We start from the raw sequence: 24,492 nt of genomic DNA on the forward strand, positions 1-24,492 counted from the left end.
TAGTACAAAATAGATAGATGATTACTTGAATTTCCCGCAGGTCCGGGGTTGACGACCAGGCGGTAGATGGCGTCGCCTTGTTTTGATGCAAACCTTTCACCTGCCGGAGTCCTCCTCCGCCACAGTTTCCTACTTGTACAAGATTGCAAGCATGTTTTGTTTTAAGTTTCCTTTGTAGAATTTGGTTAAGGTTAAAGGACCAGTCCTGTCTGTACCAAAATGGTTAATCACTGGGGTTCCAGTACATTTACATCTAGTAAGACATTCATTGTAGGTTCAGATATATTATATAATGCTTTTGCGTACTTATAAGATATCTATTGGTTATGATTTATATTATCATTTGATATCTTCTTTACAAACTAAACGGTGGAGTAATATGTTTTATACAATTTATTACTTGAACAATTTTCGAGATCTACCTCTACTGTTTATTGACTTTTGACATAAAACAGAATTCAAAACATGTCTCATTTTGATGTAAATGTTCACTCTCTCTTAAAAGTGATGTAAATTTTGATAAATGCCATGCTTGCTCGTAGTTTTTAATGTTATCAACCATCAATGTGGGAACAGTGTTGGGCAGGCAGTGAGGGTCCCACCATGGCAGGAAGTCTTACACGATGTGTCTCCCGTGGCATTTTTAGGCCTCTGAAATCCGTCATTCAAACAAAAGTTAGTATTTTGACTAGAGTCATGCACAGCTTTTGTCAATGTATAGTTAGATAAGGGAAGGTATTTCATATGAATGTAATTACATTTTATAATATCCGGCTTGTTAGAATCAGCTGATGAGGGTACGTTTGGCAACATGCTTATCACCATAGAATTGAATATTATTACATCCTCAAGCGGCTTTATTTTCTATCATGATTCTGTAATTAACATTACTCATAACTAGCTGGTTGAAGCGTATTATTAGCTCAGTATGAATGATACGAATTGTGGTTTCTGAAATATTGTAATTTAATGGAGTATGTTTCCAAACCAGAGTTTCCCAGCCCGAAATTGTTTCCAGACCAGTGTTTCCCAGCCCATTTCGGGTGATGGTCCCCTATATCTTTAATGAACTTGTGGGCCACCTTTGAGAGAAATTTTATCTACATTTGTATGTTTTTGTTTATAGGAAACAATAATGAAATTTAAATACTGTAAACCTTTCTAAAATGGCCCCCTAGATTTAGTGAAATGTCAGAGTCTTTGATTATCATGGTCAGTCATACTTAGATTAAAGGGGTTGTATGATAGTAGAGAAGATTCAAGAGATGGGCTCCCGTACATTACAATGAAGTATTTTTATAATTGACCCATGGCATCCCCCATGGCCCACTCAGGAAACTCATCATGGTCCACCGTTTAGGAACCACTGTTCTAAACTCCAAGGAGACTTTTAAGTATGCCTGGGAACTCCATGTTAACTGAAACTCATACAGGAACACGTATGGACAAAATACAAATCCTGTCTGGTTTGAATATATATACAGAATACATTTTACAATATCTTCCAGTGTTCAGCAGGGTGACACAAAGTCTCCCCAATGCATTTCTTTCTTTGCAAAATCATTAATTATGCAATCTTGTTTCTTTCACATCAAGGCTGCATTCCAGTAAGGAGCAGGCAAATGATAGACGTCTTTGAAGTGAAAGATCCTTAGCAAGACTTTGCTCTTTTTTGTTCATGTATCAGCTTTTTTAAATGTTGCTTTTCACTTGCAGCATAATCACACATAGGCAACGTCTGGTAACAGCCATTATATTATATACATGCATAAATTTATGCACATATGTGCTGCTTTTAAGCTAATATTTTTATGAGATCTGATTATGAGGAAGTTACCCTACATGTATTGAAGGTTGCCTTTTTTATAAGTTAATTCATGTACAGCAATACAGAATATCTTTCGGTCTGTTAATGAGTATATAAATTGTGTAATGTTTGAATTTGATAGTCATAAAGCAAAATATGTTTTAGTATTTTATGAAATGAATGATTTAATGAAATACTAATACCATGATTCCACTGTCTCTACACAGGTCCCAATAAGGCACCTTAACTTACTGGAATACCAGAGTAAAGTATTACTTGAGAATCATGGAGTTACAATACAAAAGTTTCGCATCCTCGACTCCCATGAGGAAGCAGTTGAAGCTTCGAAGTCGCTCAGTAAGTTTTGCTCGGTGGTCATATTTACCATTATGGCCTTGACACTGATTATGTTTTAAGGTTAGTGATATTAATTTTGTTGTTGCCAGTCTTGTCACTCTGTAATCCACTTTGTATTGAATGAATCCTTTCATTGCTTAAGTTTCATCCTTCCTCAATGCACAGTATTTTGAAAAAATAAGAACTGATAAGTGCACCATCAAATAACTGAGAGTAGTTTTGGAGGCTGGATTCTTCAGTCAACTGACTAGTATCACTAACTGTAGTGCTAGAATTATTGAATTCATCAACTTAAAAGTGTGTAATTACTGTCATCACATCACCCAGATATGGAAGTTTCATATATGGAGACTTCCTCGTACAACTCTTGCCTTAACTTTCTGTATCATCTCTCTCATCTGTAACATTGGCCTCACTCAAGACTCAGTTCTTCATTAAATATTTCCACAGCTGAATATGATTTCCTCAGCTGTTTTCCATGTTGGGCCAGAGGGAAATACCACACTGAAGAGGTGGAGGGTCTAGAACTCAAAATGATTGCTAATTAGTTACTAAGTGACCGAAGTGGTATGTGAGTGGTTGAAGAGTGACACATGTTGTTCTCTGTTCCAAGGGAATTGAAATGATTCATAGGGCATTTGAAAATATGGTATGCATTAGTAAACCCCTGATTAGGGATGAAAGCAGTTTAACAGGGGACAAGAGCTGGAAGGGTGCTGATTATGGATTGAATGATTAGTTATTTATAACTGAAGATAACAGTTTTTATCAGGTAAAGTCTGTGTGTTGCAGTTTTCATAATTGCAGTAACTGATTTTTTTTAAAGTTTTAGGTCAAGCATGGTGGTCACTGTGTAACGTGACTGATGAGGAAGATTTTTATCGTTTATATCATTTTGTTTCTCTTTAAAAAGTGAGTTGTGTTTTTACTGTCCATTTTTAGATGCTGCTGAGTATGTGGTGAAAGCTCAGATTTTAGCTGGTGGACGTGGAAAAGGACACTTTGATAATGGGTTTAAAGGAGGAGTTCATCTTACCAAAGAGTGAGTACGATACTTTTATGTGCAGTGTGTTCATCATTCTAATTTTGTGATGGATAGGAATTACTTAATGCATAGTAAAATATTTAGGAAATTTGACGCATGAAATTTGGAAATTTAATATTTTTGACTTAACAGTTGTAGCTATCATGATTTTCTTCTGAACGGATATAAAATGAAGCTTAAAGAATAAAACCAGGAAGGCATTTGTTATTTATCAAAAGAGTGAAATTCATAAAATTAAGCTTAAATTAATAAAACCAGGAAGGCATTTGTTATTTATCAAAAGAGTGAAATTCCTGATAGTTTATTGTTTCTTCAGAAAACTCATCATTGATAAAGTTACATCAGATGTTTGTAATATTGAAGTCAGGGATGTTAGGAAGTTTGTAGGAAGGAAATCAGGTCATGCATGCTGAAATGCAGTATCAGATATCAAAGCAAAAGTGGAAGCATGTATAACTCAAGACATATTTGATGAAACATGCTTGAAATATTGAAAGTCAGTGACATGGAAGATGATCAAGTTGATTTTCTGAGAATCAGAAGTATGACATTGATGAGTGACAGTCATTAAGAAAGAAATTTTAACGAGCTAATAAATTGAAGCATTGTGTGAATTCCTCCTTAGTTATGGAATACATATCCTTCATGTGTATGCTATGTGATGCATTGTTGTGATCATATCGGCATATTTCTATCTTGTTCTCTGTAGCTGTAATGCAGTGGCCAGCTTGGTGGAGAAAATGGTGGGCCACAAACTGATAACAAAACAGACTCCAAAGGATGGTATTCTTGTCAACAAGGTCATGGTTGCTGAATCTGTTGACATTCTTCGAGAAACATACTTTTGTATTCTTATGGATAGGTAAGCTATTAACTATAAACCCAGTGAGATATTCATGCATGCATGATGCTGAAAGCTGAACTAGTGACAGTGCTAACTGGAGAGGATTTTATGGGATTGTAAGATTATGGGATAGAGGAACATCAGTGCTTCACTATAACAAAGCTTTGAGTTACAACACTTTGAGGTGTGACTTTTGGACATGAGAGACTTTAGAATTAGTCTATGCCATATTCACTTATGACCCTGTGCTTGAACTTGCATCATTTGAAACAATTGTAGGTTTTAATTTATGCATTTTCAATATCTTAAAGAATAATATGATATAATGCTAAAGTTTATCTCCACATTTGTGTCCTACCAACTGGGAAGATAAGATACATTTGTTTGTGTTCTCTACTATCCCATTATTGGCTACATCTGCATTGAGTATAGGCACCTCAACAAGTCTGGATATCTTCTATATGAAACGGAAGCTGGACCAGATGATTCAGTGGATGATGAAGATGAGTCTTTCTCCCTCCCAGTAACCCTCAGTTTCATCCCCTTTCCAATTCACCACCTTAAGCTCTCATCCCCATGTTTATTAGATATTGTCTGCATTACCTGTGATATGGCAACAAATGTTAAAGCAGATACTTCAGAGGGTGACCCTTTCTATTCCTTCCAAGTAGAGAGGGGAAGAGTTTCATTTGTAGTTTTTAAATGCAAGAATGCAAGCCCAGTTACCTGATGATGGGGAGGGAGAATGTCTTCCAAGAATATAAAAGAACATCTTGCAATGCTAAGTTAGTAAAATTACATTGCCATTGAAGCAGATGGATTATTAAGAAAAGAGATTTCATTGCAATTGGTTATAAAGATATAGGAGTTGGAGCATGACTTTGAATGATGATGTTAGTGTTTTCAAAATCCTGTAGTTGAAAGGAAAGACTTTCAACAAGCCATCCTTGTGCACACCCTTCAAGTTCTTATTAGTGGAATCAAAGCTGTTCTTTAGTCAGTCATGCCTCATGCTGACCTACAGGCCAAGTCAGGGATCATGAAATTGGTAGGGGAAACTTTTGGTGAGCTTTTTATTAACATGTAAGCAACATGTGGCTTTTTTTTTTAGAGAACTGGAAAATGTAGTCCAGCAAGCCCTCGATAGTATATTATACTTTGAGACAGTCTTTAGAGTGCTTGGCATCTTGGTAAACTTTGAAATGTATTTTGATCCCTCCCACCATGAAGAGAACACAATGGGCCGGTATTGATTGCAAGTCCAGATGGAGGTATGGATATAGAGGAAGTGGCTGAGAAGACTCCTGAACGCTTGATGACACTGCCCATTGATATCTATGAAGGAATTACAGATGAGATGGCTCTTGGGGTTGCAGACTTCCTTAAATTTCAAGGGAAACTGAGACAAAAAGTGAGTTGCATGATATTTATTGGAATTGATTAATGCAAAGAATGCTGGAAGTTAAGTCAGTAAAACTTGGTGAAAAGTAATTAGGAAGATGAATTTTAAAGTAAAAACATTGATATGTAAAGAACTTATCATTGTACATATATATAGATATATATATATATTTCAAATATGCCTTTGCCTAGTAACACTGAAGAGCACAGTCATTGATACAAAATTTTCATCATCTGATTAGAATTTTTATTTAGCAGTAAAAAACAAGCGGATAGTTAAGAAACAGTTGTCAGGTAAGAATCTTGCTTGATACTCCTTGTTCTCTGACATAATTTTATGTGCAGTATTTTGATTTAGCATTCTGATTATTTATTCAGTCTCCATTTACCTTTAATGTATTTTATATCCATGCACAGAGCAGCATCTGTATTTTTTCCCATATTGTATACATTTCATTAGTTCATTTAAGTTGAGATGAGCTTTTTTACCTTGCCATTTCCTTTAATAGAAACAGAGATATATACCTTTATTTTAATTTTTTTATATTAGAATTTGAGTAACAGAAAATTGAACCCATTTGACAGTGTGCCAAGGAGGTGAAGAGCATTTGGAACATGTTTCTTGGCGTAGATGCAACTCAGATTGAGATTAATCCATTGATTGAGACACACCAAGGACAGGTTGTGGCTGTTGATGCCAAGATACAGTTTGATGATAATGCTGAGTTCAGGTGAGCTAGTGAAACTGAAAATGTTTTTCAAAAATGATCTGACTCTATTATTTCTGAATTTCGTTTTATGTACAGTTTGATGAACAGGTTATAAAAACTAGGAGTGTTTTGTGTTGTACTGAGAAATGACATTGTTACAGACAAAAGGAAATTTTTGCTGAGGAGGACTTTAGTGAAAGTGATCCAAGAGAAGTAGATGCTGCCAGCCAGAACCTCTCTTACATAAGCATGGATGGAAATATTGGCTGTTTAGGTTGGTGTTCATTCCTGTTTTTATATTAACATTTAATTAGTTTAAATGGAAAGTGATCTATAAGCAAAGCAGGTATTGTATATTATCGTTGCAAATGCACAGACTTTCTTGTCAAATGGCGTAAGGTTTGATGGATGAGCTTTATAATGTCACCTTGGCTTTTCAGTTTAGTGTATACATGAATGGGAAAGTAAGAGATAAGAACAAGAAATAGAAGAGAGAGCAAAGATAGATAAAAAGACTAAATATTGTTGACTTACTTATGTGCAGATAAGTAGGCATTGCTACTGGAAAGTTCAGGGAAATTACACATGTTAGATGAGTTTTACATAATGTGTAAAGGAAGTAAGCTTAATAGTAACAGCAGTAACAGTAAGCTGATGTTTCAAGTATGCACAATAAAATTTTGTCATGAGGCAGGGCTAGTATTTTAGTAATTCAGGATTGCAGAATTAGAAATTTAATCAGTGCACACCAATGCAGGTAACTAAGTCATCCCAACTAGATTTGAACCAGGGTTTAAGATAAGTGATAGTAGAGCATTGTCCATGTTCTGTTGCTTTTATTAAGTGGACAGATGATGATTGTCCAGAGCAAGTGAAACATTAGCATAATTGATTATGAAAATTGTATGTATATCCATAGTTAATGGAGCAGGATTAGCCATGGCAACAATGGATATCATCAAGTTACATGGGGGTTCACCAGCCAACTTCCTGGACCTGGGTGGGGCTGTTGAAGAACATCAGGTGGAGCATGCTCTGAGGATCCTTACTTCAGGTAAGTATTGTTGTAGTATATTCTTTTGAGTGATAATAAAACAGCTAGTTTTTCAATTTTGTTTTGAAAGAATATTAAAGAATAAAGGAGAATACATTGAAAAGTCTCAGTAATGTAGATAGGAGTCTAATTCAGATGTCATTCAGCCTTATGCTAGGTAATTCCTTGAAACTGGTGAAGAGTAATGGCATAATGAGGAAATTTATGAGATAAACTGTTTTACTGCATAATTGATACAACTGAGCATTCTTTAGAAAGTTTACCAAAAGTGACTCCTTATAAAAATTAAGTATATGAATCATGAATTATATCAGCTTTTTTAATTGAACTCCTTAAAAACTTGTTTACTTAAAATGTTGTTGATATTTTGATTTTGTGATTAACATGTTATCTGTAAATTGTGATATTAAAGGTTTGATTGTGGATATGAGTATTATTTTCACGGAAGACATATTGGAGATATATAAAAGTTTTTTCTTTTCCAGATAACTCTGTGAAAGCCCTTTTTGTAAACATATTTGGTGGTATTGTAAACACAGCAACAATTGCCACAGGCATTGTCAAAGTGTTACAGAAAAGACCCATCAGCATTCCACTGGTGGTCAGACTGGAAGGTATGGAAAAATTAGTCCAGTTCTACATTATTGATTTTGATGAAACCAGAGTATTTCACTTGCTGTTGACCCTTTCCATCTGGGTTTACCCCACCCTTTATGTGCAGATGTGTTTTAAAGCCTTTTTTTCATGTCTTATGATGCAAGCTGTTTGCTGCTTTTGCTCCCTAAGAGGGCACAGACTATAAATGTTTTCATTGTAGCCATTTCATGTACAAATACATATATGTTCCTCATCCTAAGCCAGATAACCACTTATCAAACAGCCGCAAAGGGAGATTGAACTGCTGGGTTGCCTGTGAGGTGATGACCCCTCCTGGATGGTCTCTATGTGATTGATAATTAGTAATGCTAACCACAACATTGCAGAAGCTGAAGCTTCACTTTGCACACTATTCTAGCCTCTTTTTTAGGTGTTTCAAGAGTTAGTGTAGGTTGTAGTTGGAAGGCAGCCAATGACCAGGGAGGAGGAGGTGTATTACCAGTACTATCTGCCTGGATATAAGATAGGTTAGTGATGGCTGCATAGTAAGCCAGCACTTTAGTAGTTGTCAGATTGAACTTCTCTGATGTAGGTAGCTGTTTTTTCTCTCTGTCTCACCCACATGTGGACAAGTAGCATTCTGTCCACAAAGATACAGTCTCTCCTTGTCACACATAACATGTGAGGACACTTTTAACTCGCACAGCTTACTCATGTAACTAGGTTTTCCTGTGGTGAGCATTATGCACTAGCCATGTCCTTTGGCAAAATGGTAGGAACAATAGATAGAAGTAGTAAGTAGGAACATTTAGGCTGGAGCAATAGATAGAAGTGTTAGATGGGAACATTCGGTCGAAATGGTAGGTAGGAACATTAAGGAGCATTAGGTAGCAGTAGTCAGTAGGAACATTATGTAGGGCCCTCTGCAAACACTGTACTAGAGTTGCCCTCTGTCAGTGGCCTGATAAGGGAGAGATACTACAGGCTAAGTGGCACAGGAGTTCATTAGTTATGGAGACTATTGCTATAGCCACCCACTTGAGTGAGTTTCAGGAAGGAACAGGCATTAGAGATAGTAATTTTTTGACATGACTTTTTTCATTAATGCACTCTTAGCAAAACAGTTAGCAGCAGCATAACTTTTATTTTTAAGAATAATGTAGTGTTTTACCAAAGGGTAGTGAAAAACCAATCTCAAATTTCTTTGCAGGAACAAATGTACAAGAAGCAAAACGGATTTTAGCTGAATCTGGTTGTTCTATTGAGGCTGTAAGTGACTTTGATGCTGCTGCCAAAAAGGCTGTTGCTGCTATCAACTGAAACTGTATTTTCATGATGAGAGGAACTGACAGCCCACTACAGTTAGTTACCTTCATATCTGAATACGTTAAAACATTGTCCTTTTCAATTACCTTGGAAAACTTTGTGATTGCACTCTAGTTAGGAAGAAGAAATCATTCTATCCATTGTTCAGTTGACCCTAGTCTTTTATACCTCCTTACTTCAATCAGAAAAGCCTTTTAGACATAAAGGAATAGGAAAAAGTATTAATGACATTATTTTCAGAATGAAACCAAGAATGCATTTTTTTTCTGTAAGTGGTATGACAATCCATTTCTTTCCAGATTTTGAAAGAAAAAAAATCCACTTGTTACTGGCTGACAGTTTTTATTTTCAACACATCATAGATAACACACACTTCCACCTTAAAGTTCCTTGCACTCCCAACCACACACCCAACCTGTGCTGGTAATGGTACATGAGAGAACACTATGTCATCAGCGAGCCCCTGCGGGGCTTAGACCTGCAAATCTTTATGTTGATTTCTGGTGGAGGTAACACTTTCCATGTTGGTGCCAGTGAAGATTATTGTATCATATTGCAGTTATAACCTTGAGAGTGGTTGTTTATAAATGGAAATGGTGAAGAGCTTGTAGATTTATGTGCTGAAAAAGGACTGATGATTGGGAATACCTGGTTTAAAAAGCGAGATATACATAAGTATACTTATGTAAGTAGGAGAGATGGCCAGAGAGCGTTATTGGATTACGTGTTAATTGACAGGCGTGCGAAAGAGAGACTTTTGGATGTTAATGTGCTGAGAGGTGCAACTGGAGGGATGTCTGATCATTATCTTGTGGAGGCTAAGGTGAAGATTAGTATGGGTTTTCAGAAAAGAGGAGTGAATGTTGGGGTGAAGAAGGTGGTGAGAGTAAGTGAGCTTGGGAAGGAGACCTGTGTGGGGAAGTACCAGGAGAGACTGTGTACAGAATGGAAAAAGGTGAGAACAATGGAAGTAAGGGGAGTGGGGGAGGAATGGGATGTATTTAGGGAATCAGTGATGGATTGCGCAAAAGATGCTTGTGGCATGAGAAGAGTGGGAGGTGGGCTGTTTAGAAAGGGTAGTGAGTGGTGGGATGAAGAAGTAAGAGTATTAGTGAAAGAGAAGAGAGAGGCATTTGGACGATTTTTGCAGGGAAAAAATGCAATTGAGTGGGAGAAGTATAAAAGAAAGAGACAGGAGGTCAAGAGAAAGGTGCAAGAGGTGAAAAAAAGGGCAAATGAGAGTTGGGGTGAGAGACTATCAGTAAATTTTAGGGAGAATAAAAAGATGTTCTGGAAGGAGGTAAATAGGGTGCGTAAGACAAGGGAGCAAATGGGAACTTCAGTGAAGGGCGTAAATGGGGAGGTGATAACAAGTAGCGGTGATGTGAGAAGGAGATGGAATGAGTATTTTGAAGGTTTGTTGAATGTGTCTGATGACAGAGTGGCAGATATAGGGTGTTTTGGTCGAGGTGGTGTGCAAAGTGAGAGGGTTAGGGAAAATGATTTGGTAAACAGAGAAGAGGTAGTAAAAGCTTTGCGGAAGATGAAAGCCGGCAAGGCAGCAGGTTTGGATGGTATTGCAGTGGAATTTATTAAGAAAGGGGGTGACTGTATTGTTGACTGGTTGGTAAGGTTATTTAATGTATGTATGACTCATGGTGAGGTGCCTGAGGATTGGCGGAATGCGTGCATAGTGCCATTGTACAAAGGCAAAGGGGATAAGAGTGAGTGCTCAAATTACAGAGGTATAAGTTTGTTGAGTATTCCTGGTAAATTATATGGGAGGGTATTGATTGAGAGGGTGAAGGCATGTACAGAGCATCAGATTGGGGAAGAGCAGTGCGGTTTCAGAAGTGGTAGAGGATGTGTGGATCAGGTGTTTGCTTTGAAGAATGTATGTGAGAAATACTTAGAAAAGCAAATGGATTTGTATGTAGCATTTATGGATCTGGAGAAGGCATATGATAGAGTTGATAGAGATGCTCTGTGGAAGGTATTAAGAATATATGGTGTGGGAGGCAAGTTGTTAGAAGCAGTGAAAAGTTTTTATCGAGGATGTAAGGCATGTGTACGTGTAGGAAGAGAGGAAAGTGATTGGTTCTCAGTGAATGTAGGTTTGCGGCAGGGGTGTGTGATGTCTCCATGGTTGTTTAATTTGTTTATGGATGGGGTTGTAAGGGAGGTAAATGCAAGAGTCCTGGAAAGAGGGGCAAGTATGAAGTCTGTTGGGGATGAGAGAGCTTGGGAAGTGAGTCAGTTGTTGTTCGCTGATGATACAGCGCTGGTGGCTGATTCATGTGAGAAACTGCAGAAGCTGGTGACTGAGTTTGGTAAAGTGTGTGGAAGAAGAAAGTTGAGAGTAAATGTGAATAAGAGCAAGGTTATTAGGTACAGTAGGGGTGAGGGTCAAGTCAATTGGGAGGTGAGTTTGAATGGAGAAAAACTGGAGGAAGTGAAGTGTTTTAGATATCTGGGAGTGGATCTGTCAGCGGATGGAACCATGGAAGCGGAAGTGGATCATAGGGTGGGGGAGGGGGCGAAAATTTTGGGAGCCTTGAAAAATGTGTGGAAGTCGAGAACATTATCTCGGAAAGCAAAAATGGGTATGTTTGAGGGAATAGTGGTTCCAACAATGTTGTATGGTTGCGAGGCGTGGGCTATGGATAGAGATGTGCGCAGGAGGATGGATGTGCTGGAAATGAGATGTTTGAGGACAATGTGTGGTGTGAGGTGGTTTGATCGAGTAAGTAACGTAAGGGTAAGAGAGATGTGTGGAAATAAAAAGAGCGTGGTTGAGAGAGCAGAAGAGGGTGTTTTGAAATGGTTTGGGCACATGGAGAGAATGAGTGAGGAGAGATTGACCAAGAGGATATATGTGTCGGAGGTGGAGGGAACGAGGAGAAGAGGGAGACCAAATTGGAGGTGGAAAGATGGAGTGAAAAAGATTTTGTGTGATCGGGGCCTGAACATGCAGGAGGGTGAAAGGAGGGCAAGAAATAGAGTGAATTGGAGTCGTGTGGTATACAGGGGTTGACGTGCTGTCAGTGGATTGAAGCAAGGCATGTGAAGCGTCTGGGGTAAACCATGGAAAGCTGTGTAGGTATGTATATTTGCGTGTGTGGACGTGTGTATGTACATGTGTATGGGGGGGGGGGGGGGTTGGGCCATTTCTTTCGTCTGTTTCCTTGCGCTACCTCGCAAACGCGGGAGACAGCGACAAAGTATAAAAAAAAAAAAAAAAAAAAAAAAAAAAAAAAATATGGAATATCTGGGGAATGAGTTAATCATCTCTTAAAATGAGATAATGTGGTTGTGGATTTACAATGTGTCAAGCAAATGTTAAAATTATTCATATTACTGTTTTATAACATTTTAATGGTTTTATATTCATAAATATATGAAGAGTGGAATTTAAGATGAAAAATCTAAATTTTTACTGGTGTGGAAAATCAGTTTCTTTTTTTTCAGAAATTCAATTGTTAGTTGATAAGAACACAGGATTAACAGTTGTTATATATAATAGGAACATGTAAGAGACAGATTGCATATTGATAGTCTTGACCATGACTGTCTTGCAGATTAGACTTTAGCATTAGGGTTTACTGCCTTGGTAAGTCATTATAATGGAGATAACATTTAACTGTTGCTTTATTCTCTAACATGACTATTTTTGTATCTTGAATGCTATTTTAATTCCGTATGCACAATTATTTGTATAAAATGTACCTTGTTGTATTCACAGTATGTTGAGATAATTTCCAAGTTTGTGATATTTAACATCACCTGAAGAGTTTATGGTCCAATCTGTGTTAAAACATTGCCTTTGGCATTTTCATTTTCTGATGCCAAAAGAGCTATAATTACTGTTCATGTGAATATCTTGTTCTTGACTTTATACAGAGAAATATTTTCCTACATGTAAAGCCCCTTAATAATTCATTCCAATTTATTGTTGCCTAATGGATTGTACAGTCCTTGTTAATAAAAAATATTTTATTCTACTAATCTCTTCTTTCTCATTCAGTAAGCCATTTATACATAGAGGTTTATAATGTTTGTAGTGTACAATGAGGTCAAATGAAAACTGCGTCTTTGTAATTTTTCCACTATGCTGTGCAGTATCAGCAACTTCATATTAATAGGTATGTGAAATTACTTAATTTGATGAGAATAAATTGTACATTTCCTGAAATATCCAGAATACAAGTAGTCCTGAGTTTTGATGGATTTTCATCAGACTTGTCGATTGTTGATTTTATAAATAGTTATTTCACATAAAAAAGATAAGTAGAATTGAGCATTATAATGAATGTGCATTGAACTTTGCTTTCTAACATCTGGCTTTGCTTAATAAAGGCAAATGTTGATCAAACAAGGTATTGTATTTCTTCATATAAAGTCTAATATTTTGAATAAATCTGTGTTGTCATGGCTCAATATTGGACTCTGGCATAGTTGGGGTATCCATGCAGTCATGTCTTCTCAAAGCTGCTGGATTCATGCATGGAAACCCCATTTGTAACAAAGTGATATGTTGCTCTTTCTTTCATTGGACCGTGTGTTGTTGTTGCTGCAGTACAAGGGTGTAGAAGTCAGTACAAACAGTCCAAAGCTTGGTCATAAAACCCTACAACACTGAAATTTATTGTTTTATGCTGTCACTTAAACATGCCAATCATTCACTCGTCTTCATTTTTCCTATGAGTTTACCTTGAAGAGGTCAAGGCAAACCATGGAACAGTCTCTGGGACTTCCCTGTAGATGGCTCTGGTTTTGGTATATTTTACACGACAGCAAGAGATCGGATGAGGCTGTTTTGTTTCTGTGTTCGTGACATTCCTCACTATAGCGGGGCAGGTAATTCAATCAAAAAAAGATAAAGCTTAGCTGTGAATAAAGTGGAATGAAATTGCTTTTTATACTTATATTTATTAATATTATTCCTTACAGTTTATTCTGACCCCTTCAGCCAATTTGGGGCAGTACATTAATCTAATTTTTCTTGAAATAACTGAAATATCCTTAATACATGTTGCCTTAGGAAAACATCACCCTTTCTCAGTTATGTTTAGGGTGGTAAAGCAAAATTTCATTACAAAAAACTGCTCTTTACTATCTTTTATTCGATTGAGCCTTAATTTTTTTTACATGAGGGTTTAATTTGCAAACGTAAACAGTGACACGATCCACACACAGGTTTTGTTGTCTAAGTCCTGGATAACCAAGACATGCTTACACAATTTAAAATACTGATATATGAAGCATAATTTTCACTCATTCTAGCCTGAGAGCAAATAGTAATAGTCCCATCCAGGGGTTAATAGTGTAAATACAGGCATACACTCTATATAAATGCTTAATCTAACAAGCCACTGTACTTAGGATATTTTCTGCTATTTCATATACCAGTTTAATTAATCATGTTTTTCAAACTAATATCATGCAGTGATTAAGCATTCTGGATGTGTAGAAATGATTACTGTATAAGATTTATATGTAATGAGACCACAGCCTTGGATATTATATAGGATGGTACTAAGCAGGCTACCTTATAACTATAAATGATATAAAAGTTAATTATATATTGGCAGACTATATAAACCTAGAATGTATAAATTCTGTCATACCCCTCACTTTGCTAATATGAATGCATGAGCCTATCCCTCCACTGTGTCAAATCACCAACTCATCCTCTCGAAAAAGTGTTACATACTGAAAGTATATACAATACAACCCTTAAAAATAAATGCCATTTTCACAATATGAGGGATCAAATTTAGTGTGAGTATTTTCAACAATATATACTGTTGGTACACAGTACTTGCTTAATTCATCTCTTAAGCATAAAACAACACACAGTACCAAATTGTCTAACTCCCTAAACATTTTTGCTAATATAAAATACACTGCACATTACAAATAGTTCTGGGTATTTTTTTACATAATATCATATACACTCGTATATCCTGAGTAATGAATAGGAGGAAAGTAATCAGCTATTCACCCATTCATATGAGAATATAAGGATAAGAAATACTACACATGCATTAAGACACAAGACAAAGATGATGTACAGTAATGTATAAATCACATGACACAAAGATGGCGACTGTAAGGATATCCAGAAAAATTAGAAATTCCCAGGAGTAGACAGTGCCATAACCCATTATATCCTTCTATTTCTGTATTTGAATGATGGCTTGAATTCCTTTTGTCCAGTCAAATAGAGGCAATACGAGTATGAATAATAAAACTATTTTATACATGAAAATCTTTGTGCACTTATGATTACAGTACACTAGGGCCTCAAATTATGACAGAATAATGTTCCTGGATACCTGTCTCAACTATAATTCGTTGGAACTTGAATAAATGAAACCCAAGTAAAGGGTGGATTACATTTTGAAACAAATTTTCCCAATCTAACCCTTGGGGAAGGACTATTTACTGAACTTGAAACAGCTCACCACCCATTTATAATACAGGTTATACCTCTCTAATCCAGTGCGCCATGGTCCGGCACATTTTGAATCTACCACCAGGGCAGCAGTTAGCAGTGCTGAGGTGCCAAAATCTGTTTACACTGCAGCCAAGCTAATTAATAGTCCTGTTAATTTCTTACATTTAGTTTTTTGCTGAAAATGAAGCCAGAAAAGTTTGAAGTTTTGGAAAACTTAGAAAGGTGCCACGAGTACAGAATTAGAAAGTGCACTTGTAAAGTGCTTTAAGCTTTGATGTAATGAACGCGTAAGCATTTCTGGGGAGATGCTTATCAAGCCGGCTGAAGTTTTTCGTAAAGAACTAAAGCTAGACTATGACTGTGAATATTCACAAGGATGATCACACAAGTTTAAGTGGTGACATGGAATTTCAGTACATAGTACACATGGAGAAAATTGTAGTGCTGACATCAAAGCTTGCAGTGTAAGGTCGTATTAAAACTGATAAAAACTCCACCTCTCTATGAAACAACCAACAACAATAAGTACAGGGTGAGAGAGAGTGTACGAGCTGGCAGCCTGGCTAGGGCTGATGCAGTGTGGGCTGGTTGCCTTGACAATATCAATAAAACAACAACAGTAACAAGAGTTGACCAAAGTCAACCACCAACCTATGGTTGTTTGTTACATTCACTACTTGTCACAAAACTGCAACAAAGTTTGTGGGTGACTTTGCACAGTTAGTGGCAGCAGAAAACTTAGTCACAGAAAAAGTGTAAACACTAAAGAATCTGCCCTGTATTGGTCATATGCCATGAAAAATCCTTGCCCAAGATATTGATAAGTCTCCATATGGGGATACTTCTGATGTAAACTGAAGTAACAATAAAATCCATTTGAAAGATTTAATGGTAGCATTATTTCCTATTCTAAGCACTGTTCTACCTTTGATAACACACCAATATGTATGTGGAATGAGCTGGCAAAGCTAGGGCTCCAGAATATGTTTACTACATAAGGTGTTCTCGTAGGGGTCAATTTCCGTTTTCCAGTATTTTCTATGGTCTGGCAATGGCTAGGTCCTAAGGTTGCCAGATGAAAGAGGTTCAACCTGTAACATACTCTCATGATATAATTTAGAAGTCTAACAAAAACCTACTGAAAAGTATACTAGAATGAAATAATGTGATAAGGGCTTTAGATTCTACTGGAGTGAGATGGGACTGACTAAGAGTTAAAAAAAAAAAGGGGGGGGGGGAGAATGGGGCACTCAGCAAATAAAGATGAAATTTTATAGACACCATGCAAAACATGATTAAAGCTTGAGGTCATGATGGAGTAGAATGGTTACTAGGAGTGCTACACTTGACTATGTTATCCCCTGAATTACCTGATCCAGTAGTTTCAACTGAAGGCCATTGAGCTTATTTAAATAACTTACTGGGGATGCAGTAGACAATGGGGGTAGCAGTGAACACAAATAAATTTCCCCATTTGGTGGAGTACTAATCAAGTGGTATTTTGCTTGTAACATTAAAATATGCATGATAGGTACACAAATACTTCATATTATGATATTCTTTATCATTATCAGAAAATATTCTTTTAAACATCAAAAGATATAAAAGTAAAATGAATTTTTTTTCTAACTTGTTCCAAGTTGATACAAAGTACCCTACTCTAAAATGTAAGTCCAAAATGTCACAATTCAGGGCCCTTGTGTATTATACTGTCCGGCAGGAGCACCATAAACTGTTTTGATATAATTAACTCTCCAGGCTGACTGATAATACATGACCATTGTGAGTTAACCATAATTCAAACTATTTTAACTGTGAGCACATCGAAGTGCATGTAAATATAACTTATAAGCCTATTCAAGTGGATGTAAATAAAAAGAGCAATGGAATGACTAGAATGCAATTTATACAGCAATATACTGTAAAGAAGAAAATAGATTTGGATGAGCTGTATATCAGTGACTTACTACAGACTGTCACTGTATGAGCTACTATATTGTACATTCTCGGTTTGAGGTACAAAATAGCAGACGAGACAAAATCTCCAAAAACATGTTTAGGTTTCATAATTTAACAATCAGGACACATTCTTACACGACATGATTGATAATATAAAACTGTGGATTCAGCAGTAACCATGATATAATTGATGAATGTGAAAACAAACATCCAAAACCAGCAGCTGCTGAGATTTATTTACATAACATCATAACGACTGCCTTTTCCTATGTGCAGAATCTCACAAAACATTTAATATCTGTAAACCAAGTTCATGTACATTACACCTGTAGCCAAAAATAACGCATTGCTAAGTATGTAAAACCAAAAATAACGCATTGCTAAGTATGTAAAACATGCTACAACTATGATCTATACACTTTTCAGATGAATAATATACATAATTCAAGTAAAAAGGGTATATGACAGATATTTGTAAGAAATGTGACCACTGGATTCACAAGTAGCTGAATAGATTTAGGAAAAAAATACAGATTCTAAATTCAATGTCAAGTGATACTGCAATAATTACAATCAATACTTTTACGAAAAAAATAGATACTAGCAGGTACTGGAAGTGATGGAAAAAAGAGGAAGAAAGTATGAAATATAAAATAAATTTTTTTTATAATTGAAAACCTACATATACACACAAAAGATTAGTAAAATCAATGAATGCTAAATCAGTAAACAATAAACTAACTATATCATGCTAGTGTCCCTTACTACTGAATTTATCATCTTTGCTAACCTGAGGACTTGTAAGGGTTTATATGCATGTTTTTTCTTTTTAGATACAAAATTGGTAAAAATAAACAAAGAAGCCTCTGGAAACACTGACCTAGAGTTGCCCTCTGCCAGTGGCATTAGACTAAGAAGTGGCACCGGAGTTCACCAGTTAGAGATTCTTTTGCCATAGCCACCCTGTTGAGGGAGTTCCTGGAGGGAACTGGCATCAGAGATATAGATAGATGCAAATGGAGAATGAGATGAAAAAGGAGGGGAGGTTATTTAATAAAACTCTAAATTAGGAGCAGATAAAAAGATGGAAATTAATACCTATATTGAGTAGCAAAACCCTTGAAGATATATAACAAATTTTGTCTTTTGACCCCTATTCCATAGATACTGATATTTTTTTTGTAAACCTGATGTACATACTTTACAGCCTGTCAAGTATCTGTCTTTTGTTAGTCACTTCATCAGTTACTTGGACAAATATCTTCAAACAGGTACCTGACTTGTCCAAATAATTTTTGTCTTTTAACAATCCCTACCTGTCCCTTCAGAAATATACATATAAATAAATAAGTATATAAGTATGGTAAAATAACAAGAAAACTGTTGTACTGTAAATGGAGTTGTAGACAAGAGTGAATTTTTTTAACTTACTTAGAATGAGAGGAAACAAGAAAGCATGTAGTTTGACCTGTCATCTGTTTTACAGCATTTCCTCCAGCTGGGAAAGTGAAAAGTATTTTCACTGTCTCCACAAATGACTTCAATTTAGCGGTACATTATCACTTTTGATTCTCAGTGACCATAAGTCTCTATCGTTATGTACTACCATTAATATTATGAAATAAGTTAGACTTGGACCAAAATGAAAACACGAGACGGTGCGATTGCCATTCACATTTAGTTAATGGTTATTCCACATTACTAGTATAGACACAAAAGAATGATTTCAAGTTGAATGGAATTTCCTTACACCACTGACACCTTCCCCTATATGGCTGGCACTCAGTCATGATAATATTACCTCAATATCCAAGTCAATTCCAGTATATTAAGCTTATCAATTCCTAATGGAATATACTTACACTTGATTTTCACAATGCAGTAAGACTCCAATTGTTAATACAGTTTAGAAAAACTCTGATTTACTGAAATAACCTGCAGAAATTCTGACATGTTAAACGTTTCATGTGTAATCCAAAGAGAATGAACATGTGTTTGAATAATTTGAGAGGCTGTATGCTCCTGACCCAGTCCATGGAATTGGAGGAACTATTAATGATGATAAAAACTACATAAGGAAAATCAATATAATGAAGTCTGACTACATGATGTTCCCTGACAATGGAGGATTTACTAAGTAAATCCAGAACTGAATGGATTGCTGCATGTTGCATGAAACAGAAAGTGGCTAACTGGTCTGACTATTATCATTATCATTGTACAACCCTAAACCCATTTTACAGGGTTCATACAGCTTTAAGGCTGCACTTTGTGCAGTAATAGAAAAATAATGGACTCCTTTAAAGCAAGAGATCCCTCAAAAACACTGCATTCCTTTCAATCCACAGTCAATGATATGGTCTTACCAAGGGCAACTTCTCATTTGCTGTGTGACCACTTGCAGATTGAGCCCAGCAACACTGGTCAATTTATGTACTAAACTGTTATTAAAAGCGAAACTAAAACCAAGTGAAAATGAGAATAAAAAACAATCCTCTGAAAATAAAAGATCAGGCATACAATAAACAATTTCCTCGATCATTCATTACATTGTGTCTAGCATGATAAAGTTTAGTCGTCAACCTTCAGATATCAGAATTTTCTAACCAAAGTAACTATAATAAGTCTGAGTCAGAAAATTCTGAATATTAATGTATTCAAATACAAATAAAAAATTAAATTAAAACCACTTAACTAAATAGGGTGTAAAGTATGAGGGAAAAGTCAATCCTCAGCTTGCTAGTCCTTTCCTTTAGCATTGATTCTTCCATGTACAGTCTATTCCTCTTTAACAGCTTTCTTTAGTCTGTCTGCAGACTTAATGGATTACAAATACATAAAGCATATGGGTTCAAGTGCTCAAACAAGCTAAGGATACAATCTTTTCCTTCACACTATACTTCTTATTATGGTTCCAAAACTCAATGATAGAAAAAATCAAATACACTAATGAAAAAAAAGGACCTGCACTTAATGATGAACAAAATGTTAATCTAGAGCTACTATTTGCCAAGAAAGACCGAAGCCACAAATGTACTGCCTATAAGCTAAATTTATTGTTAAGGTGAGACTGAAAGGAGGTTGGTGTGTTAATGACAGCTTATCTAAAATTGTCTACCATGTCTACAGCTATGGTCAAAAGAAAGAGTACAGTTTAATGCTGTGTAAGTAACCAAAGCAAGACATGTAAAGTAAAAATGTCTGCCAGTTTCATATGTTTGTTGTATCTGGTGTATATATGGTTAACTTAAGGATTTTCTTTTTTACAGATTAAAAAAACCTTGTGTTCAGTAAACAAAAATACTTGTATAAGAATTTCTTAATTCTATTGGATTAAAATAAAAAATGGAGTGGAGTTCTTTCTGACAACAAAAGAAACCTAAATGTCTTGAAAATCACACCTTAGGACAGGGGTGTTATCTTTAATGAGTACAACAGCATTCTAAAGGTGATTTCTGACCTAGAATCCACTAAATTTAAAATCATGCTAACTCAGCAGATTTCATTTTCAAGATTCATCAGTTTCATGTGTACATTGTCCTCTCATGAGAATTATGGTTCTGCAATGTGAAAATTTTATTCTGGCAACAAAATGCATTACACAGACATATAGGAAAAGTTAATTATTTATATAAATAAAAAAAACTCAGTCTAACACCATCTAAAATCAAGTTATGCTTAAATACTATGACATACTAACTGAATTTCTGTCCTTGTGTTCCTCCTGAAGTCAGCTGCTGATCATACCAATAATTTCATTGAGTACATAAGATGATAGTCTTTTTTATTTCTAGCTGTAACCACTTACAAGGTGTAAATAAAAGGGCAAGCCTCAAAGTTCTCTTCATGATCCATTACCAATGCGCTTCAGTGAAATGTGCATTCATACTACTATAATTGTTCCAGAAAATCACTAAACAGACTAAAATCTCCAATGCTACCACCTTCACTTGAAATCATTCCTTATTTACTTGAAATACTTCTAACCCTAAATATTCCTCTTATGGAATCCCTATCTCTCTTCTGAGTCATGTCTCCTGATATGTACATTAATATATCTTAACTAAAGGTGATGTTTTCTGCATAGATCCAAAATAAGTAGAAAAGTTTGATAAAAGAAAGTGAAACTTCCAAAATTATCACAGTACACTTTTCTCAAATTTAAATCTGACAAAGTTATAATAAGAACAAATGGTACTGTTCCTGCATTCAACTTCAGAAAAAAGTTTACAAATGTTTTGAATCCCTTTACATGGGGTAATTCAACTTTTCTAAAAACCATGAGCAGTTCCAACTTACATAGCAGCTGGTGTAGCAGTTAATGTTACAGACCATGAAACTTGCACAAGCTTGCAAGGGTTTGAATTCTGGGCAGGATAGTCAGCCCCAGCTGTTCATTCCCCAAAAAGGTTGGTTGATGAACTGAGTACTTGGCTTTTAATACAGAGCTGTGGTTTCAGTGCATCACACATGACACCTAAAGACTGAGTGTGAATGAATGTGACTTTTTTGTCTGTTTTCCTGGTGCTACCTCGCTGAAGTAGGGGGTAGCGATGCTGTTTCCTGTGGGGTGGGGTAGCGCCAGGAAGGGATGAAGGCAAGCAAGTATGAAAGTTTACATGAGATATTACAATATTCACTTGCCTTTTCAATAAGCTTATGACTTTGCTAAAAGAAAAATGCAGCTTATGGAAATTCAATATGAGTAGTCCAATCCTCCTCAAACTGGCCACCAAAAGCTCACCCAATATAAACAAATTCATTTGAATCCTCTTCACAGAGGTCTCACTATCTTGCTAATATGGTCAACCCCTGGAAACTAGCTCACCTTGCTGCAGATAAAAGACCAAGTACAGAAGCTCTTCAGTTAGGTTTGCCAGTTTTGAAAAGAAATTGATTGACCCTTTTGATGTACTCTCCTCCCTAAAAGTCCATGAAAAAAGTGTAACATTTTCATTTACTAATGAGTTTAACATTTTCATTTACTGATGAGTTCACAAGTAATATCCAAAATATCATCTCTTTTGTACAAAAAATCCCACAATCATGGTTATCAAAGAAATACACATGGAGCCTACAATCACAGCCTTTTAACAAATCACATTACCACTTACCTTAGATCTTGTTCCCAAATGGGCCCCATCTCATCTCCCATCCTCACAAAGTGCATAATCCATACTCTCACCAACACTGAAGACTTCCACTTCATTCTCCTCATCCGACAAATCAGAAGGAACAACTGTATTGTGGAAAACCCACTTTAACATAAGGAAAACTAACAAAGCTTGGAAGAATGGAGAAGCTCCATCCTCTGGAAAAGTGATGAATGATAGAAGTTTGAATCACTGATGAATATTGAGAAACTTTAGGGCTCACAGCCCTAAAAAGCCAGGTCTAAGACACAAGGCCAGTAAAATTCCAAATCAACTATACCAAACTCCTACATCATAGTCACAAATGCATTTTGTTGCTCTCAAGCCAAAATGACATCTAAATAAACAGGATAAAGTGAAGTACTGCACACAAGTTTTTCATCCACACCTAAGAGAGATACCACTTGGGAAAGTTGACAGGTAGTAAACTGAGATGATGTATAGCAGGACTAGTGCAATTAAGTTGGTCTGTGAATAGCAGTCTTTTGGTGGTCCACTTCTGAAGAAGTGCCAAGCACCCTGTCTGGAAGTTCACTTTCTGCTACAGCTGCTTGTTCTTTTACTACAATAAATAAATATTACTTTCCAAAAGAAGGAACAGAGAAGGGGGCCAGGTGAGGATATTCCCTCAAAGGTCCAGTCCTCTGTTCTTAATGCTACCTTGCTAATGCGGGAAATGGCGAATAGTATGAATGAATAAAAAATGAAAAATAAATATGAGAATATCAATCAACTCAATTATTCACAGAATAACCACTCTTACAACAATCTGTTCACGCTAAAAATTTTTGCAGTCAGTATGAAATGGGTCACTGAACAAAATGCAGAAACTAGAAAACAAGAACATCATTGTAAGGTTTTTTAAAAACAAGAATTGCAGTAAAAATACTTCTGTTACAAATCAAACTTTCCTGCTTTTCAGAGACCTTAGTGCCTAAGATGGAAGTTGTAGGAACAATTCCACTCCACTCTAGAACACACAAGAGGCAGACGCTGGAAAAAGGATAATTGTCTCAGAACTATCCCTTACTTGTGCACTACTAGTCATCCCAACAGTCATATGAAATATTAGGAACATGGAAGCATCACCATAGCTTATACAGGGAAGCAGTGATAAATCTCCATGCAATCTGAACTTAAATACAGTTGTACAGAAACTGGAGTACGTAACATTATTCTTTTAGTTCTTCACCATGTCAAAAACTAAAGACATAAGAAATTTATCAACAGCATAATTTATGTTAATCTGTTAGCCATTGCAGTCTAACACTATACACACTTTTTTGCCAAAAGCTTAATTTACATAAATGTGAGGCATTACAGTCCAATGGTACGTACATAAAAACATTAACTTATCTAGAACAGACAAATTACAATATCTAAAACATATGATACAAAATTCTCAAGGCTTTTTGAAAATTGGCAACAACACTAACTCTAAAGAACTGAGTTTTACTGATCACTAAATTCCATGCATGAAAACTGAGACTTGGAATGAAGAATATCTGATTTTACCTTATAAAGTGCACTACAAAATTTTTTCTTGTTAACTACATCTTGCTGGATAAACTACATTATTTTGTCTTAAAGATTTAACTATAATTGTTTATTTTGTCTACAAAGTACAAGCTTGAAGCCCTATATATATATATATATATATATATATATATATATATAATGATTAAAATCAGACAAAAACAAAGGAGGAAATGCTCTGTTCTGAGCACAAGACAACTCATAGCAAAAGGATGATCAACCAGGTTGGGGGGGGGGGGGGGG

General features: G+C 36.0%; 1 protein-coding gene across 1 annotated transcript; it reads left to right on the plus strand.

The window, feature by feature from the left end:
- Positions 1-576: 576 nt before the first annotated feature.
- On the plus strand, positions 577-10,407 carry ScsbetaG (Succinyl-coenzyme A synthetase beta subunit, GDP-forming). The gene is made up of 10 exons (XM_071669379.1): positions 577-675; positions 2,035-2,164; positions 3,107-3,206; positions 3,919-4,071; positions 5,284-5,464; positions 6,040-6,185; positions 6,326-6,438; positions 7,084-7,218; positions 7,704-7,832; positions 9,026-10,407. The coding sequence occupies exons 1-10, from the start codon at positions 604-606 to the stop codon at positions 9,133-9,135; spliced, it is 1,269 nt and encodes a 422-aa protein (XP_071525480.1). The 5' UTR covers positions 577-603; the 3' UTR covers positions 9,136-10,407.
- Positions 10,408-24,492: the final 14,085 nt, after the last annotated feature.

Source organism: Panulirus ornatus, chromosome 14, assembly GCF_036320965.1.
Source record: "Panulirus ornatus isolate Po-2019 chromosome 14, ASM3632096v1, whole genome shotgun sequence".
In the NCBI taxonomy this organism is placed as follows: Eukaryota; Metazoa; Arthropoda; class Malacostraca; order Decapoda; family Palinuridae; genus Panulirus; species Panulirus ornatus.

Excerpts from the sequence above, each read along its gene's own strand:
- ScsbetaG (XM_071669379.1), top strand. The coding sequence starts at position 604 with ATGGCAGGAAGTCTTACACGATGTGTCTCCCGTGGCATTTTTAGGCCT. Across the intron at positions 4,072-5,283 it reads TTTTGTATTCTTATGGATAG|AGAACACAATGGGCCGGTAT; the intron begins GTAAGCTATTAA and ends CCCACCATGAAG. Across the intron at positions 7,833-9,025 it reads ACTGGTGGTCAGACTGGAAG|GAACAAATGTACAAGAAGCA; the intron begins GTATGGAAAAAT and ends ATTTCTTTGCAG.